We start from the raw sequence: 13,595 nt of genomic DNA, 5'->3' as shown, positions 1-13,595 counted from the left end.
CCTGACACAGCGCTCACGCCCTGCAGACCATGTTCCAGTTAATGACCCCCAAGCAAATGTATGAGCACTTCAGAGGCTATGAGTATGTCTCTCATATCAACTGGAACGAGGATAGGGCGGCAGCCATCCTGGAGGCATGGCAGAGGACTTACGTGGAGGTGAGCCCCTGCCTTGATGTCAGGGACAGCTTGTAACTTAATCCAGTCTTCATCTCCTCATTGGAAACATTGTTTCCCCTTAGGTTTAGTGGGGTTTTCTTTGTTATTGAGTCAGCCAGTACTCAAAATATTGTGCCGCCCAGGCAGTCTCAAACCTTACTCTCCTGCCTCAGTCTCGTGATTGTTGGGGTTACACCACCTCCCTCAGATTAATTTTCAAGACATTTTAATTCTGAGTACTGCATGAGATACAAGCTTTTCTTTATCCAGCTGTGTTAAGACTTAGGAGTAGTGTCTGAAGAAACACTCTTTCTTAGCAGGGATGTCCTAAAACATGCCTAGTAACTGTTTTGAACTCCAGGGTCCAGGCATAGCAATGTGAAGAAAAAAAAAAAAAACTGGGTGAGCAAGAAAAGGTGTCTGGAAAACATTAGCAAGACAGAATCTATTCACAGCTGCAGGCCCCTTGGTCAGGTCATGTGACAGGAGACTGGCCTTTGTTTCCCAAGCAGTGACCTCTATGGAGCTGCCTGTGACCTTTTGAAAGTGGCCAGCAAATGAAGTGGGGGGAGGTGGAATTTATAAGAATGAGTCCTTTTGGATTAAGAAAGAGCAGTCTCTGGCTATGGAGGGTGAGAGAACCTTAGAGTTACAAAGTAACACACTTTGGGTTTCTTAGAGTTACAAAGTAACACATTTTAGGTGTCTTAGAGTTACAAAGTAACACACTTTGGGTGTCTTTCTGGTCTCTGCTCTCCCTTGATCCCTGTAACCCACTGTAGAGGGAGGTTCCTCTTCTCTCTTCTGACCACTTGAGGTCACATGGGACCTTGTGAAGCATCAGCAAACAGTATGGGGTGCACGGTGGTGTTCCCCCAAGGTCTGTGCTGGTGAAGCATGTTGATGCTTTAGTTCCTTTCTGGAATTTAGCCCCTTGTCTTGTGACCTCAGGTGGTTCATCAAAGCGTTGCCCCAAACTCCACGCAGAAGGTGCTTTCCTTCACCACCACTACGCTGGACGACATCCTAAAATCCTTCTCTGACGTCAGTGTCATCCGCGTGGCCAGTGGCTACCTACTGATGGTAATTCTGGGCTCCCCCAGGGTGGGGTGGTCAACTTGGTTTGAGCTTGTTTGTTTTGGAATTTTAGCTCTTTACTTTTCTGTGACGGCACCTGCTTTTTAGCTGCTGCCCCTAACGTACAAGTACACCCCCAAGGACACCCAAGACAGGGACAGCTCAGCCTTGTTGTATGATGTTTGTAGTGTAAGATTTATTTGTTGGAGTTAATAGGTTCTACCTTTGGATGTGGGGCAATGGGAGGGGGAAAACATTAGAATCCCCACACATTCTAATGTTTGGCTCTTGTTTTGTGTCTTTCCCCCACCTTCTCTCCATTCCCCTCCGCCCCCTCCCCTGTCGTTCTGCTTGCAGCTTGCCTATGCCTGTTTAACCATGCTGCGCTGGGACTGCTCCAAGTCCCAGGGTGCCGTGGGGCTGGCTGGCGTCCTGTTGGTTGCACTGTCAGTGGCTGCAGGATTGGGCCTCTGTTCCTTGATCGGGATTTCCTTTAACGCTGCAACAACTCAGGTACTGCAGGGACCGTTCATCGCTGCCCTCTGGCCAACACTTTGCCCAGCGTGCCCGGCCCCCTGTGTGTCTATCTCACCTAAAGATTCTGCAAAGCCTTTTCCATTGGGCTGGCTCCCACTGGGCCAGTCTGTTCTGTGGGCTAAAAATGGTTCAGTAGGTAAAGATGGCTACTATGCAAATTTGGCCGTCTGAGTTCCATCTCTAGAGCCCATATAAAAGGTGGAAAGAGAGAACAGGCTACAGAATTGTCTTCTGACCTTTGTACAGTGGGCTGTGTGGTGCACGCACGCACACACACCATGTGCATATACACAGATACACATTCATACTTTTTTTTTTTTAGTTCAGAGATGCTCTTGGTAGGTAGAGACATTCACTTAGAACAGCGTATATAATTTACTGGTTCCTAAACTCCAGTAAGCATTAGAATCACACTGAGAACACAAAGATGGCTGGACCCGGTCTATATGGAGGTACTGTCTTATATTTTCAGTTTTTCGCACTGATGCTGGACTGGGAATCACTAGGAACCACAGCTTTAGATACGAGTTAGCTGGCTTTTCATTTTTACTTCTAAGATAAGTTATTGTACCTAAACCTTAGAAAGAAGCTTGTGAGAACATCTCTGAGTCATAACTGAAAGGTTTTAGGGATGCAGACTTCCGGATAAGTATGTTGTCCACCAAACTGGCCTGAGCGCCCCTTTGGCACCTGTGGGGCACTGGCAGCCATGTTTCCCTGTGAAGTCTTCCCTGGCTAATGCTGTGGTTTACCTGTCTTTGCTGTAGGTTTTGCCATTTCTTGCTCTTGGTGTCGGTGTGGACGACGTCTTCCTCTTGGCACACGCCTTCAGTGAAACAGGACAAAATAAAAGGATCCCATTTGAGGTAACAGTCGGAGGAAAGAAGGATGTCTGGGGGACTCTCAGAGCCCACTCTCTTCCTTGGCATTTGTCCTGTAGTTTTTCTGCTGTCTGGTCAGTCTCAACTCAAATGACACGTCACTCTGAGAAACGCCAAGAGCCCCATTTAGGGTGCCCATGGAAATGGGGGGGTCCTAGCATTGTGCCGCATGCTCCTGTGCCATCTCTTCTCAAAGCTCAAGGTTGTTTCTGTGGTTTTCTTTGGCATCGGGTTTGCATTAAGTCATCATTGTCTTCGGCTTTCCCATTCGGGTGATGGTAACTGAGGAGCATGTGACCTTGAGGGAGACATCAGCAGCAGAACCTGGTGCTGGAGGTTCCTCAGACCCACGTCCTCTGGGGTGGGGGTGGGGGCTAGTTCAGAGGCAGCCCTTAGGACTGTGGTTTGTCTTCCTCAGGACAGGACCGGGGAGTGCCTGAAGCGCACAGGAGCCAGCGTGGCCCTCACCTCCATCAGCAACGTCACCGCCTTCTTCATGGCTGCCTTAATCCCTATTCCTGCACTGCGCGCATTCTCCCTCCAGGTGAGTTTACAGTGGGCAGGTCCCTGTGGCTTGTCTGGTTAGTGTCTCCTCTCTGCTTCACTTGAGTCTAGCGCTGATTTTGCAGATCAAGTGCATGCCAACAGCATTTGGGCCATGGTGCTGCTGGGTAGGTGCTTCAAGGCATGACCTGGTACTCCTCCCAGGTCAAGTGCTGGGGCTCTTTCTTTCTTACACCTTGTCATCCAGGAGCTGTTCACTTGTGGAGTTGTGCTGTGTAGGCCAGCAGGCCCAGGGATGTTCCCCGAAGTCCTCCTTGGCTGACTCCTCTTTCTAGACTACCCCCTTCCAGTCACCTCATATCTCCCCTCCCTCAACAGCCTCACCTCAAGGCTGTAAAAGACTGCACTGGAGTATACAGCTAGGGTTGCTGGCAGGCAGTGACCGTCACACTATATGAGAGTATGTTGGCCACTTGGCTATGTCTTGCAAGGGTTATCTCTTGGGGATCCTTGTGTCCCGCCGCCTTTTCCTTGTTGGCCTCTGCATTTCTGTCCTGTCCTCTGTGGTTCCTTGTTCCCTTCTCCAGCTGCTTAAGCAAGCTTACATTGCCTGCTGCTCACTGTGTGTGCAAGACCTGTGTTGCAGGCCTTGTTACTCTGACAGTTTCCTCCCAACCAGGTCCTCCCATACCCAGGCTGTCAGCCTGAAGAATCTGTTCCCTGGGCTAGACCTAGTAGTCATAGTTCATAGAAAGTCTGAAGCAGCCAGAGCAGCAGGTTTTTGGGTAGTTCATGACTTGGTGGAAGTTTCTTGAATTAATTTCAAGTTTTGAAGCTTCGGCTGAAGGGAGCATTTGTCTCTCTTTTCTTAGACTAGGCTGTCTTAAGGAAAGAGGTGGCCAGCTGCCTGAAGGAAGCCACTTTGATATCCTTGTGTGATACTGTTTGCAAGTTTGTACTCTTTCATGGGCTCTGCTCATCACCAGGTGCTGGTCATGGGAAGAGAAGGTGACAGATGATACATTGTGTCCCTATTTATACTCTTTTTTTTAAAAAATATTTATTTATTATGTATACAATATTCTGTCTGTGTATATGTCTGCAAGCCAGAAGAGGGCACCAAATCTCATTACAGATGGTTGTGAGCCACCATGTGGTTGCCGCGAATTGAACTCAGGACCTTTGGAAGAGCAGGCAATGCTCTTAACCACTGAGCCATCTCTCCAGCCCCCTATTTATGCTCTTTAAATAAACATTTGTCACCTAAGTAGAAACGGTCCCCTGGGTGTTTGAGCTTCATCTCCCTACCAGTATAGAGACCCTGCTGGGGTGAGGTGCAAGGCCTCCCTAACAGTCTAAGATCCGAGACTGAGAGAAGAGCTTGTTCTCTGTCAGTCACAAGCACCAACTCCCGAGAAAAGAAAAAGATACCAGGAAGAGGCCTGGCATTATAAACGTCTACGGGAATAAAGGTAATAGTGGTTCATAAGTAAAGTCGAATCTGAAACTGGACAGAGCTGCAAGGAAATGGAAATAACCAAGGGTTCGTAATGGGAAAGATGAGGGAAGAAATGCATGGCCTTGGTACCTCGGTTTCAGGAAGCAGTTTGCACAGGCATGCATCTGCTACACGCTCTCCTTGTGTCCGCTCTCAATCGTGTGTGGCTGACTCTGGAACAGAGCTGCTTCTGGAATCTGCACTTCGAAGCCTTCTGCTCTTGCTCTCTCTCCCACTTCCTGTCTGCTCTGCTCCGCGTCAGCTTGCTCGCACCTTTTCCCTCGCTGTGCCCGCCTCGCTCTGCTCCGTCAGCTCCGTCTCGCTCCCTCCTTTTCTTTCCCTCACTCTTGGCTCTCCTCTTCTCTCAGTACTGGTGGTTCCTCAAGGCAAACTCTCCTCCCCTAATGACACCCCACGGTGTGGTCTCTCCCCGAGGATAGAAAAGCCTTTTAGGAAATCCAGTGCGCTAAGTTCTCCCAAGGTAAGCACCTTTACAGGGCCGAAATGAGTACTTTATGTTTCCTTGTGTGTGTGCGCGTCTGTCACCTGTAGCCACCAAGAGTATCCAGAGAGAGGGGGCCCAGAGACGTTCTGTGCTGTAATAAACCATTGTGACATTTGGATTTTTTTTTCCTTATGAAACTTCGGATTTTTTTTTCTCCCTGACCAAAATAGTAGCGTTCCTTCCCTCAAAGAAAGAGCTTGTCTCCTAGTCAGCCTTCATTGTAGTGGTGTTCCTCAGTGAACCCCCTCCCCCCACAAGAGCAAGACCCTTACTCGTTCTAATGATAAAGGTTTGCTTTAAATGTTCATTTTTTTGTGTCATCGTCCCTCCCCCCCCCCCCCCCGAGTATGTGACTGTGAGCATATGGGTGTGTAGGCTCACACACAGGTGCCAGAGCAGGACATCAGGTGTCTTCCTCCTTTGCTGTCTCACCGAACCAAAGCTTATCAGCCATTGGGCTGGATGACCAGGAAGCTCCACCCCAATGCTGGGATTACAGGAAGTGGAAGCAGTATTTAACTTTGTATGTGGATACTGGGAACTTATCCCACATTTGTATGTGTGAAAAAGCTTTTCCTGGGGCGGTGCAGCACATGCGTATCCACTCACACCACATAGGGAACCTGTGACACAGACCAGAGCACAGAGAACACCACCAAAGTCCAGCTTTGTGAACCAATGATTGCTACTTGCAGGAGTATTAGTAAGGGGTTACTTCCAGGAGCAGACAGCTACGTCACCAGAGCCCACCCCAGCATGGGTGACAGCTCACAAAGCTAGGAACCTGAAGCCCACTGCACAGCCTGCAGGCAGCTCAGCAGGTTTGGCTGTGTCCTTTACAGATGACTCCTAGTCTAAACCTCTGCCTCTTCCACACAGCTGATTTGATCTCAGGGTTTTCTTTGCAGCTTGGCTCTGCTGGCTGAGGCAGGGAGGGGGCCTAGTGGATCAGACACGTTCAGTTTCAGGCACTTTGATAGCTCTTTGATAGAATGTTTCAGTTCTGGAGGAAACTGTTACACAGCAGACTTTGAAATCGGGTCCTCAGGTTTTCAGAGTGACTACCCTTACCCGCTGAGCATTCTCTCTATGCCCCGCTTCTTCTGTCTGTGGCAGTGGGATTTTAATTCAGGACCCCACAAAGAAGTAGTCTACCAGTGAACCACTCTTAAGCCAGTAAAAGGTTTTAGGTTAGGATCCTGCCACAGGTGTCTCAGCAGGGCCACTGCAGGTGCTTCGAGGGTGGGGCAGCATCTTCAAGCAGAGTAGCTGGATTCAATCCACAGCCAAGATTGTTTCCATCCGATTCTCTGTCTTAGAATTTCTTTTTGTTGTTTCTAAGGTTTTGTCTTCTTTTGCGGAGACCACTCTGTCTTGAGAAATTCTTGCTAGTTACTTTTAAGTTTTTGACACCCATGGGGGATGTTGGCATTTGTTTTCTTTGCAGAAAATGGTTTCCTCTAAATACGTAACACATTGTCAAAAAATAGGTTAGAAGGGGCATTGCTGTGGGCTCTCACCCCTCTGCTTCCATCTGAGTGAGCAAAGATAGCTGCCTGTCAGACTTTTTTTTTTGATGAGTGTTGCCGTGGCTACACCTGCTGCCTGTGCCCTTGTGAGACTTAGTGGCTCAGGAGTCTCTGCCCTCACTCTTGAGAGATGCCTAGGACTTACCTCTGCATTCTACTCCTGAGCTGTTAACATGGCTGGAATTTAAAAGGCTAATAGGATTCAGCCAAGACATGACCGATGGCATGGAAAATCTCTAGTCTTAGTCTTCCCAGAATTCCCTGCATCTAATTGGTGAGTGCTCCACACCTAGTGTGAGTATGCCCTTTCAGGAGTCACCAGCCCCAACAAGAGCATCCAAACCAGTTAAGATGAGGACTTTGCATCACACCTCCATTTGAATCTGAAAGACTGGGAAGCCAGTCTTTCTAGGTAATTGGTTGTCTATGGCCAACTGGCTACATCCTGGTTACTATAGGAACACAGTGGGTGCCTATGGACAGCCTGACCTCCCATCACCTGTCTCAGGACTGAGTGGTTTGAGTCAGGAGTTCCTCTATTGCCTTGTCTCTTTCTTGTCCCTCCTGGACTCATCTTCATCTTTGAAACCTTTCTCAGGAAGCCTTCTTGGACCAGCCACTCTGTCCACCCCAACACACAAGCACTCACTGCCTGAGCTGCTGGGGACCTGCCTTTTAAAATGGCACCTCTCGCTCAGCCTTGGATCCGATTGGTTTGTAGCTCTGAGGGCAAGGTTCCTCTTTGCTCTCTTGGCTTCTCCAGCACCCAGCAGAGATTAGACTTCACAGAGAAGGGATGTAGCTCCTAGATAGCGTCTCCCGTCACAGCCGTGACAGGAGCTTGTCACACATACATGCTGCTTTATAAGGAAACACATTTGAGCCCTGGTTAACCTGTTCTGTTGATGAGATCCTTTGAAAATCGACTCAGGAAAGAGTTGGCGTGATGTAGAAAGAAGACTTGGCTGTTTATTGAAGGGCATCTCCTCCAGCTCGCTGTTCCACCTGGAGCATAAACCTACACTCCCTTCAAAAAGCCCTTTGTGAAGTGTCTCCTGGTTTTTAATTCTTGGTACCAGTGATGGCCAGGCTTCCTTTCCTCGCCCCAGCCCATCTTCCTGTTTTGAGACGGTCTCAGAAACTATCCTTTCAGAGCTGTACTAGGAGATTTTACTTCTTAAATGAATTTCTGATTATTTCTTGGCTATTTAGCATCCCCTCCCAGTTCCTTTTTTTCTGCTTCTTGTCCACTTCTCAGAACAAGGACTGCATTTGGATGCCCTGTTGACTTTGCCTAATAACAGCCCAATTTTGCAATTTTTACTATGTCAGCAGGAGATTTGCCCAAGTACTGCAGAACCTAACCCTGTGTTTATTCTAGGTTATAGAGTGGCTTTTGAATCCGTACTTATTTATTCTACAGACTATAATCACACACAGGAATTTCTTTCTGCTTAACTCTCCTTGACCTTGGCTGTTGCTCCCGCAAGCTGCTCCCGAGGCTATTTGGAACGTGCCTATTAAACCTCAGGGGACATGTGTGAAATTTTATTTCATGTTTTAAAGGTGACACGTTGCTAGACTTGATCTACTTTATATACAGATTATTAATCAGGGTTGTGGAAACTCTTAGAAACGTTCTAGAAGGAAAATACTTCTTTTTGTTTTGAGGTAAAATTTCTCAAGTCTTTTCTTTGCCTGGCTTTGTAGATGTGATCTGGTTAGGTTAGTAAGTCGGTAATGGTTTCACTCCAGCCTGTATAAATTCTGGGTTTCTTCCGTTTCAGTTACACACAGCGTCTCAGTGGTGGGGAGAGAAGAGGGAGACCCTGCACTGCCTGGTAGCTCTGCTTCTCTAGGTAGCAGCAGGTTGTTGAGATTAATATCCAGAACGTTTTTATGTGGGGTCCTGGGGAGATGGCCCAGTGGTTAAGAGCCCTGTCTGCTCTTCAGAGGGCCCAAGTTCTCCTCCCAGCACCCACGTATCAGCTCACAGTTGTTTGTAACTCCAGCCCGAGGGATCTGACTCCCTTTTCTGGCATTTGTGAGCACTGCATGCACATGGTACACGTTTGCTTATGAAGCACCGTGCTAACTGGGAGGTGTATTGATGACTTCAGTTGCGTTTCTGCTCCAGGCTGCCGTGGTGGTGGTGTTCAATTTCGCCATGGTGCTGCTCATTTTCCCAGCAATTCTCAGCATGGATTTATATAGACGAGAGGACAGGAGATTGGATATTTTCTGCTGTTTTACCAGGTATGTATGTTTTCAGGGTCCTGGGGCCTTTACTGGGCATAGAAAGACTGTTTAGAGTCTAAAGGGAATGTAGCTAACAGTGTTTGGGTTGGTGAGATGGGAGCAGGAAAGGGCAGACAGAGGACTCTTCAGCACGTGTGAGCTGCCACACTTTCCTCCTCCCCAAACTGAATATGCCCAGAAACCTTAGAGATTCTGCTGCTGGTGGTCTTTTCTTCCACTGTGAACCTGGGTTTGTTTGGAACTGTTTGGTAGCTCTGTGGAGCATTGTAGAAACACAGGGTGGTAGATTTTGTTTTTAGTTTTTTTTTTTTTTTTTAGATCTTTGGAGTTCTGCTTTGAAGGGGGTTATCACTATTTCAGGGTCAACTATGCCTTTTGTCTTGGACCGGATTACATCTGTGTCCAAAGGAGTCAGGTGATGCTTTCAGAGAAACAGATCAGTGGTGTCTGGCCAGCATCGGTGCTCAGCAGAAGTGAAAGCCCCTTTTCTCCCTCATGATCATACTACGGTGTGTTTCCTTCTTCTCTTTCAGCCCCTGTGTAAGCAGGGTGATTCAGGTTGAACCACAGGCCTACACCGAGCCTCACAGCAACACCCGTTACAGCCCACCACCGCCCTACAGCAGCCATAGCTTTGCTCACGAGACCCACATCACCATGCAGTCCACTGTCCAGCTCCGCACAGAGTACGACCCTCACACCCACGTGTACTACACTACCGCCGAGCCCCGATCCGAGATCTCCGTGCAGCCTGTCACCGTCACCCAGGACACCCTCAGCTGTCAGAGCCCAGAGAGCACCAGCTCCACCCGGGACCTGCTTTCCCAGTTCTCAGACTCCAGCCTTCACTGCCTCGAGCCCCCCTGCACCAAGTGGACACTGTCTTCGTTTGCTGAGAAGCACTACGCTCCTTTCCTCTTGAAACCCAAAGCCAAGGTAACCTTCCACCGTGTGTGGCCTCCTGCCTGGAAGAGAAATATGTGAACTGTTGGCACCTTTGGGATCCATCATCATCATGTTCGTGTATGCTCAGGACAGGCCCGCCAGCGTCAGATTGCAAACCTCAGGGCTCCTCTAATGAGCCAACTCCCACATGGGGAGGCTCCATGAAACAGATAGTGCTATGAGTATAAATGTGTCCCTTGCTTTATATATATTTTCATTCTTTGTGAGATTACTTAAAAAGGTGATTTAGTGTGGTTTGTTTTCTCCTCTGGGAGACTGGGCTGTTTATGTGGAGTGAAGGAAGCAGTTGGTGCTGGTATTGGAGGAATCAGGAATGTGTTTCTGGATCTCATCCAGTGCCCTTCCCTCTGTTGCAGGTGGTGGTGATCCTCCTCTTCCTGGGCTTGCTGGGGGTCAGCCTTTATGGGACCACCCGAGTGAGAGACGGGCTGGACCTCACGGACATTGTCCCTCGGGAAACCAGAGAATATGACTTTATAGCTGCGCAGTTCAAATACTTTTCTTTCTACAACATGTACATAGTCACCCAGAAAGCAGACTACCCCAACATCCAGCACCTACTTTACGACCTTCATAAGAGTTTCAGCAATGTGAAGTATGTCATGCTGGAGGAGAACAAGCAACTTCCCCAAATGTGGCTGCACTACTTCAGAGACTGGCTCCAAGGTAGGCTTACGGCAGGCCACCATCCTTCACCTGCCGCGCCCCAGGCTCCCAGACAGTAATTCCCTTCTGTCCACCACATGAAAGTATTCCATCGTAATGGAGAAGCTTTATCTTACATGTGTGTGTGTTGCATGCATGTGTGTGCATCATGTGTGTATCTGGTCCCTGAGGCCAGAAGAGGGCATTGGGACTGGAGGTGTGGGTGCTGGGAACCGAGCCCAGGTCCTCTGCAAGAGTAACAAATGCTCTTAGTTGCTGAGGGCCTGTCCAGCCTGTTTTGTAGAAAGCCCCCTTCAGTGGCAGTCTCCCAGCTCTGGCTTTAACAACTTACAACTATGTGAGTAAGAGCCCTTCTGTTGACACTTTTGTGAACACACACTGGAGAAAGACAAAACAGGGAGCCTGGAGGTCTATTGCTCCTGTTCCTTTTGGATGGTGGCTACTTCGGTGACCAAGTGAAACTGGAGTCTTTGGTGGGATTTCTGAGCTGTCTGTCTGTTAAATTACAGCCTACTGTAACAGTGGGTTGGGGCAGCTATTGCATATTTTGGACATCATCTTTTAATTTGTATTCATTTACTTTGGGTCCCTAGCGAATCAGAGTGGAAGGTGTAAAGATCGCTCACTCCCACCAGGACTTCCCTGTGTCAGCGTCTGACACTGAAGTGGTTGTGTGTTTCACACTGACCTCTGACACTGCTGTCTTCCAAAGAGCTCAGTACCAACCATCCTTCTATTTGGCGGTGAACTTAGAAATGCTTACCCACATCCTGCTGTTTCATGGAGAGGCAAATCCTGCTTCTTCCTCCTCCCTCCCTCCGTTTTACCTATAGATTGTGTGTGAGTGTGTCCGTGTGCATACACCATAGTGTGCTTATTGAGGTCAGAAGACGGCTGTCCTCTTCCCACTATGTGGGGCCTGGGGATCGAACTCAGAACAAGCGCCTTTAACCCTCTCAGGCACATCTCTAGGAAGTACTGTTAGTAGGCTGGAGAGAAGCGTAAGACGGACTGAATTTGCTCTTAACTGCTGACTGGTTCCCAGAACATCTGTTAATGTTGACATGGGCAGGGCGCAGTAGACAATCAGGACCATTATCCACACAATCCAAGCAAAAGTGCTTTTATTGGAGCACCCAAATAATTGCACCTCCAGCATTTGTTGGCTTAGATTATCCCAGTGGCTGTCTTAATTTCCCACTTAATTAGGCTTATTTAAACACATATTTAAGTGCCCTTTTTGTCTTAAGTCAGTACTCTTGCATGTAAAGATCAGGCAGCCAGTTTCCCCTATAAGTCTGCATTAGGTGATAAACAGCTTGATCCGACAGGAATCGGTGTTGAGCAGTGACTAGAATTTGCTCGTACACACGTGCCAGGTCCCACTTCGGGGGAAGGTGGAGAAAGCATCAGGAAGCCCTGGAGATGACTTGAATTCGCCCCAAGTTTTATTTCCTTACACTCGGTTCTCCATGCGTTATTTTTTTTTTAAGTAGTGAATTAACAAAGAGCCAAACAGTTGCCAGAGTCTCTGCTTTTCACCCCCCCCCCACACACACACACGTACACATTGACCAAAGACATGCAAATAACTTGCCACAAATGACAAAGAGGTCTGCTGTGCTGGGTAGAGGAGCGTGTTGCAGAAGGAGCTCTCCAGTGTCTTCAGCCAGGGACTCCCCTTTGAGGTAGGCTGGGGCTGGGAAGGGTGTCTTAGACAGTATTAAAGACCGACTCTAGTAAGACCCAAAACATTCGTATGCATAGATATCTGTAACTTGAACTACAGTTTGGTTACTGAGCAAGCAGCACCCAGCCACACTGATACGTGTCAGAATCCCACAACCCTGCTGGAGCTGTCATGCCTCAGTGGGTCCTTCAGGGCCCAGAGCGCTGCTCACAGACAGGAGGGCTCTTGGCTGCTGAGGCGTTTTTTTCAGACCTGCTGAGTGTTTGCTCAGGTCCCTGAATATTTCCTTGGGGGAAACAGCTATTCTCACAGCGACGTTTCTTCCAGAGACTTGTATGTCATGTTGAAGTCCATTCAACTGTACCGTCTCACTGGCCTTGGTCAACACTCCAATAGGTACTCTATTTTCACTCCTAGAAAAATATTTAATGGCTTATATAGGAATTATCTCATGCCATTTTGAAAGTCAGTTCTGAGGTAGAACCAGGGCAGCACTCTCCCTTTGAGGTCTATCTCCAGCCCATAGGACAACCGTGAACATCCACATAAGGAGGTGAATGAAGTTAGAGTTGAAATCTGTGCACCATGTGCAGGTGGCATTTTTAATTCACACTGAATTACTTGGACAAAGTAGATGATCCTTTCAGTTCTAGGGGCTTGTATGTTTGGGTAATTCCTGTAGCCCAGACTGTCAAATGTTTCTAGTAAGAACTGCAGCTGAAATAAATACAAGGTTCTGCTGTAAACTGTTGGAATGTAAATGTCAGCCAAGGGGCACGTGTGTGGTGTCCAGCTCATGGTAGTTGAGATTTTCAGTGGTTAGTCAAAAATACTGAACTAGTTGTGAAAGAACTCAGCTATTCGTGAAGTCAGTAACTGTAGACTGCACTGGGGCCAGCATTGCAGGAAGCATGTTCTGCCTTGGCTGCAGGATCCCTAGATAGTGCAGAAGTCTCTCTGTGTGAACAGCACGCTGCTCTCAGTGTGGGTTTCCATACATGTGGATGCTGGCTCTGCGCTGCCTGGGCTCAAAGCTTAGCTCTAACCCTTTAACCTTTGCAGGCCTCAGTCCTCTCATCTCTAGGGTGGGGATGGTGATGCTAATTGGCTCCTCAGGAGATGAGCTCTAGAACTGAATGCTAAGGAAGGTGGACACCTGGAGTAGCCCTTGATAGCCCTTGAGCACTGAGCCCTGCAAGTCTGGAGTTATAAAAGCTCTCCTCTCTCCTAGCTTGGCAAACAGTGCAGGCCCCTCATAGGGGGTTGGGGAGTGGTTGGTTCTCCCTCTCTGTTTATTTTTTTTCCAGGATGGGGGTGGGGAAGGA

At 48.3% G+C, this 13,595-nt stretch overlaps 1 protein-coding gene across 5 annotated transcripts in view; it reads left to right on the top strand.

Annotated features, from left to right (window-relative positions):
- The window catches only part of Ptch1 (patched 1), a 65,767-nt gene that overhangs the window by 32,664 nt on the left and 19,508 nt on the right, over positions 1 to 13,595 (top strand). For all 5 annotated transcript variants that reach the window (XM_050143848.1, XM_050143845.1, XM_050143844.1 and 2 more), the window contains 8 exons: positions 11 to 158; positions 1,110 to 1,241; positions 1,593 to 1,748; positions 2,540 to 2,638; positions 3,072 to 3,197; positions 8,827 to 8,945; positions 9,482 to 9,884; positions 10,271 to 10,580. In XM_050143848.1, the coding sequence (XP_049999805.1) occupies positions 11 to 158; positions 1,110 to 1,241; positions 1,593 to 1,748; positions 2,540 to 2,638; positions 3,072 to 3,197; positions 8,827 to 8,945; positions 9,482 to 9,884; positions 10,271 to 10,580 (1,493 nt within the window). The remainder of the gene's footprint in view (positions 1 to 10; positions 159 to 1,109; positions 1,242 to 1,592; positions 1,749 to 2,539; positions 2,639 to 3,071; positions 3,198 to 8,826; positions 8,946 to 9,481; positions 9,885 to 10,270; positions 10,581 to 13,595) is intronic.

This window comes from Alexandromys fortis, unplaced genomic scaffold, assembly GCF_014885135.2.
Source record: "Alexandromys fortis isolate MF-2015 unplaced genomic scaffold, M_Fortis_MF-2015_v1.1 scaffold_1, whole genome shotgun sequence".
Taxonomy (NCBI): domain Eukaryota; kingdom Metazoa; phylum Chordata; class Mammalia; order Rodentia; family Cricetidae; genus Alexandromys; species Alexandromys fortis.
Note: the sequence above shows the minus strand (reverse complement) of the source record. Positions and strands in the feature narration are given on the sequence as shown.